Source organism: Vanessa tameamea, chromosome 10 (genome assembly GCF_037043105.1).
Source record: "Vanessa tameamea isolate UH-Manoa-2023 chromosome 10, ilVanTame1 primary haplotype, whole genome shotgun sequence".
NCBI classification, from domain to species: Eukaryota; Metazoa; Arthropoda; class Insecta; order Lepidoptera; family Nymphalidae; genus Vanessa; species Vanessa tameamea.
In genome coordinates this window covers 2,212,432-2,218,431 of record NC_087318.1, presented here as the reverse complement: position 1 = coordinate 2,218,431, position 6,000 = coordinate 2,212,432, and the positions used below count along the sequence as shown (strand labels likewise).

At 32.2% G+C, this 6,000-nt stretch overlaps 1 protein-coding gene across 1 annotated transcript in view; it reads right to left on the bottom strand.

The window, feature by feature from the left end:
• Positions 1 to 385: 385 nt before the first annotated feature.
• LOC113401798 (uncharacterized) overlaps positions 386 to 6,000 on the bottom strand; it is a 78,098-nt gene continuing 72,483 nt past the window's right edge. The window contains exons 4-6 of the mRNA XM_064216136.1: positions 3,531 to 3,666; positions 2,478 to 2,737; positions 386 to 925 (exon numbers count right to left, since the gene is read on the bottom strand). Of these exons, the coding sequence (XP_064072206.1) occupies positions 695 to 925; positions 2,478 to 2,737; positions 3,531 to 3,666 (627 nt within the window). The 3' untranslated portion in view covers positions 386 to 694. The remainder of the gene's footprint in view (positions 926 to 2,477; positions 2,738 to 3,530; positions 3,667 to 6,000) is intronic.

Below are 6,000 nucleotides of genomic sequence, written 5' to 3'. Positions count from 1 at the left end.
GAATAAAAAATATCGTCAATAATTACATAATTATTTTGTTGGCGAAGATTTTTACAAGTGGTCTTAAACTTTTCGCTGGCAGTGTACATAGTATACAGAATATTGAAATACCCTTGTTTTTTTAATTTAAAAATAAAAACTTTTATTTTAATGACTAGGGAAAGTAAACAAACCTTAAATTAATATTTCATTTCGAAAACGTATTAATACAGATTAAAAAATATATTATACAAAAAAACAAAAACATATCATAGACCATAAAAGTATTACGAACGTAATTCAATTTCGACATTATTCAATTTCAACTTTTTTTTTATTTTGACATAACTTATATACTTTGGTTATTCATATGTTTTTAAACTTATAATGTTAATGTATCGTTGAGATCATATGTTGTTTTATTATATTATTTCTTAAAAAAAAGAACAATTTAATTGACTTATATTTGAATGTTATTTAATAACAAATTCACACTCCTATCCGTCTCAAAGTTTATTAGTTGCTTTCCAAAGTGATCTTATGACATCTAAACTTATATCTACGATAAAGTTGATGCTTTATCTATTTAATATAATATTTTATTTCTCGTATTTTATTTTACACTAAATATACTATTAATTTATTCAGTCAAACGTGGCAAATACCTATCTTCGAAGATTGATTGATGTGGGTAATGCCTATTTACATATATTATTTATATTTTGTGAAATCTCATTGGAAAATGGAGAACGAGAGCTAATAGGAGTATCACCGGTAGAGAGGGCACGTTGTGGCCGCGATAGCCGGACTTGCCAGCGGCTTGCACGCGGTCGGCGCGCGAGGCGCCCTCGAGGGACTCCTTGGAGCGGGAATACCCCTTCGACCGTTCTCCTTGCACGCTTTCTTCGTTGCTACGCCAGTACACTGTAGCGATGGTCGCGAGGCACTGCAGGGTTAAATAAAAGCTATTGGTATTCTATGTAAAAGTTGTTTTTACATTTTAAACATAAATTATACTTAGTTTGTTGCATTTCAAAAATTTCAATATAATATATTCATATTTAGTATGAAAGCTGATATTTCAATATTTTTAATAACGTGGAAAGGTATGTAGCGATGGAACTTTAATTTATAATATCATATTATAAATAATAATTGCTATTTAAAGTAATCAAATACCAATTAGGTACTTTGAATACCATTAATTGATAATTATATGAATTGGTATTATATTATATTATACTAGTTATCCGTCCCGATTTCGTACGGATTAAATTCATACAATTTTAGGCGTCGCTCTCCTTGCAGTTGCAATATTTTCTTAATAAACGTCTACGCTTCGAAAGGAGTAAATATTCAAAATTTCAAGCCAATTTGACTGGTGCATATCATGTCATGTCACGGCACATATTTTACATATGTATTGTTTGGTGACCGCTTGTCATGTAATATACGCATGCATGTGTTTGTTAGACCGCATGTTGGTGGATATACATGTTTTCATCCGATACGTTCAAGTTACACCAGTTGATATTCATAATAATCTGAGTATAAGATGGATTATTTATTTATTTTAGGGCGGTAGACGCGAAAATAAGTAACCTGGTGGTAAGTGGTAAAATTGAATGAACCACTGCGACCCTCGCCTGTAAATACAATTATGTCACATGTATCCGTTATTAATTCATAATTTTAAGTTATTAATTTAAATTTGTTTTTTACTGCTACCTATATTTTATTCTTACCGATAATTTTTATCTTAATTGTATTTAAATATTTTTTTTTGCTTATTTTTGTGCATGCTGTGGTCTCCTATAATTGAAGGAGCACACGACTTGTAACCCTTATATTGTTTAATTTTAAGAATACGTATTTAATGTGTATCTTTTGTTGGAGACTCGTGAATTAAATAAATAACTAAATTACCGATACTGGATAATTCTACCTCTAACCCGGAACACATAATATATAATATTAACATTTATCTTAACCGATGATTACGGGTTCAAAACCAGGCAGGCACCACTGAATATTCATGTGCTTAATTTGTGTTTATAATTCATCTCGTGCTCGGCGGTGAAGGAAATCATCGTAAGGAAACCTGCATGTGTCTAATTTCAACGAAATTCTGCCACATGTGTATTCCACCGACCCGCATTGGAGCAACATGTTGGAATATGCTCAAACCTTCTCCTCAAAGGGAGAAGAGGCCTTAGCCCAGTAGTGGGAAATTTACAGGCTGCTAATGTATGTATGTAATGTAAAAAATCACTATAATGTAATAAAAGACTAACGTAACTATTTTCTTATTTTTGTTTTCATGATAAAATATTAATAATATGTATTTTGTTTAGCGAGCGATCAAGTGATCAATAAATAAATACAAAAGCTTCGATGTTTTCATTAAATTGCTTATCAAGGCAAAATGTTGATAATTTATTTAATTTCCGAGAAATAGATTTAAGAGCCCTTGTTTCTTAGAAATCGGGGTAGCCTACCTTCAACTTCAAGTCTCCCTTCTTAAAGTGCTTCGGCTTAGCTTTAAAATCGAGAACAAGACTTGTAGTCTCTAAGCCATCTTCGTGTTTATAAAGTTCGGGCTCAAGAACAGTGGAAAGCGGAGCTGGTTCACCGTTGATGTACCACGCGAGTCTCGTGGCGGGGCGCGACCGGCCAGACGTACAATTCACTTGAACTCGATCCCCAATTTGATATCGTAGTCGAGAACCGGTAATAACTGGTCCTGTGGATGGCAGAGCTGAAACATATCAATTAAAATTAATTCTTGTTGTGTGACAATTATTAAATATTTGTTTTATTTAATATATCAGCAGTATCACTAATATCGTATAACGCCCTCATGTAAAACATACTTTTGTCTTCTTAATATTCGTATTTCATTTTATTGCCTATGAACTTCGACAGGGAGCGTGTTATTATATCAGTGTAGTTACATATTAAATTAAACTTTAAAAAACTAAGGTTTGGAGTTTTAAAAATAAAACAAATAAGTTGACGGCGAGCAAATAAAATAAAGTAAATAAAGAAAAGTTTATTTGAATCACCATACAAACAATCATAAATAATCATAGCACAGCAACAAAAAATAATAGTTAAATTATTGGCTTAATAAATATTAAAGAAAAAAAAAATATGTATAATAGCAAAAACTAAATCAAAAGTACAACGGCACTTGCTTAACCCGAGGGCTCGTAAGTCGTTTGAGAGAACTTTTGTTGAGCACGTACGTAAGCGCTTAAACAACCTGTATGGAGGACCCGAACTAACCAACCAGCAGGACGCAGTCGAGCGCGTCTACAAAATCCTTTTTTTATGTAGTTCTCAATTTAGACTAATCCCAAACAAATTGAATAAAAACAAGCAAAATATTTATATGAAATATTTATATAATATAATGATTTTATTATTTTAATAATTATGAAGGTAATCTTGATGTAGATTTTGTTCATGATTAAACTAAAGAACAAATATAAATTTAGATATATTTTTTAAATATGCAGTCTATTCATGGTACAAATATATTTTCATACCTACTACGATCATATCAGCAAAATCAGAGACGGTCGGAAACAGCGGTCTTTCACCTGATACCTCGCAACGGTAGCGTCCACCTGTCTCCAGCACAGCCGGGTACAGCGTCACGTTCGATGCGTTGTGGGTTGATTGCTAAAACAAATAAATAAATATAATATGAAAACACGAACCCGTGTTTCGATATATATTTATTATGAATTGAACCTGTTTGGATAGAGTAGAAAATTAAGTAAGCTCCTATTACAGAAAAACTGTTGAGCAAAGGCAGGAGCTCCCCTTATGATGAGAAGGTTTGGAGTTTCTCCATCACGTTGCTCCAATGTCATTGGCGGATACATGTAGTAGATTCTCATCCACCACCAGGTTTGCGCACAATGTTTTCCTTCACCGCTGAGCGTAAGTTGAATTATAAATACGAATTAAGTACATGTATTCTGTAGTGCTTGCCTTAGGTTTGAATTCAGAATTATCGGTTGAGATACACGCTTAATAATCATTGGACCATCAAGACTTTGACACAACATCGGTCTGGTGTTGTGATTTTTATGAACATTTTTATAGACACCATATAAAAGTGACCATAGGTATGTATATGTTTATGAAATATAACACCAGAATGTAATATAATAAAAACAAAGCAAAGACGAATTATTTTGAAAAAACTATAATTAAAAATAAAGAAATAAGACTGTTCATTTTCCACAGCTGGCCTCTCTTCTTGAGGCCAATCTTCACAAAATTTTTAGAAAGTACTCCAACTGCGAGTTAGTGATATATATGATGCAGAATTTTATACAACAGATACATATTTTCTCATTTCCGAGTACGAGATGAATTATTAACAAATATAACGTGAAACACGGTGATGCTTCCGTCTGAACCCGCGGCCTTCGGTTATTTACATGTTCAAAACACCAGTCCGTCTCGACACATTTTCGGATATTCTTTCCAAAATATTTTGAAGTTTATATAACTATAGAAAAGAAATAAAACGTAATCGTTCTACCTACACTTGCTAGTTGATGTTTTATTTAGTATCGCTTATAATTCAATAACTTTATGATATATATTATATCATCAAATCAAATATTGAACGGATTTACTAGTTAACTGGACTGGAATGATGTAAACTCACTATTATTTGTGGATTTGTAGAATATAAAATCAGTTACGGTTAATGATTGCGACAAAATAATAATTTCGTATTAATATTTTGCGGTAATTCAAAATAGAGTTAATTTTACTGTTTATATATTTTAATATAAATATTACATTGAATTGCCTCGTTGTTTGAACCATGATCTGCTATGATAAACTAGCTAAGCTTAAAATAATACTTATAGACGAGTCCTACATTTGAATGTAGGACTATTCTATAAGTTATTTATTGCATTTTCTTTGTTGAATATTTCAACAGCAGCCTTCAAGTTTGTCAATGGTCAGTATTTACACTACCGTCCATTGGACAACACGTAAAGCTTGCTGTACGTCAAGCAGTCCTGCGCCAGAACTCTTTCCTAACGTGATAAGAATCTCCGTCGCATTTTGATTACATAAACCCTTATATGTATAATACATGGTCTGTGCAGTAAGGCAGCATTGGTTGAGACTGGCCGCAAAGGAAAAATGGCAATTCAGACAGGAAGACATCGACAAGAAAGAAGTAATACGATAAGAGACATGACAATGTCAACAAAGTAATTGATACAGCCTTCTTTATATCTTTTTGCAAACATTTAACTTGGCCTGGTAGTATTTGTATAAATCAGTTCCTCCACTTCATCTCATATTTTGTACAAAATCTTGATACTGGTGACGATATAATCAAATCAAATTAATTTTATTCAAGTAAACTTCACAACGAAGCGTTTTTGAATCGTCGATATTAAAAAACTACCACCGTTTCGGAAAGCAGCCTCCAGCGAGAAGAAACGGCAAGAAACTCGCATAGTTGCTCTTTTCAAATAAACAGATTTACAATGCTGTTTTTTTACAATAATTAGTGTCAACCCGAGCCAAAACATTTAAACATTTTTTCTAAAAAGTACTCATTTAATGAATAATAAGACTTATTTATTAATTTAGTCTTAATAAACTTTTTAAATTTCGTAAATGGTAAATTGGTTACATTTCCCGGTATCTTATTATATATATTATGATTAGTGACGAAATTTAAAAATAAATCCATCAATTATAAAAATATATATTCGTAACATGCAATTCTTCGTCTGATGATCAGTAATAAATGCAGTTATTGGTTTTTCAATACTAAATCATTTAATGAAGGATGAAAATAATATAAGTTATTTAAAGCGAAATTTATCTGAAGTTTTATTTATTTATCGAGATTGATTATTTTTGTGGTTTCTCGAGTCCGCTGATGCAGACAAGTTTGTAAGTAGATCGCACGAAGTACCACGATCGGGCAGCTTCCCTCGGCCCCCTTTGACGGCAACGTTGGTACTT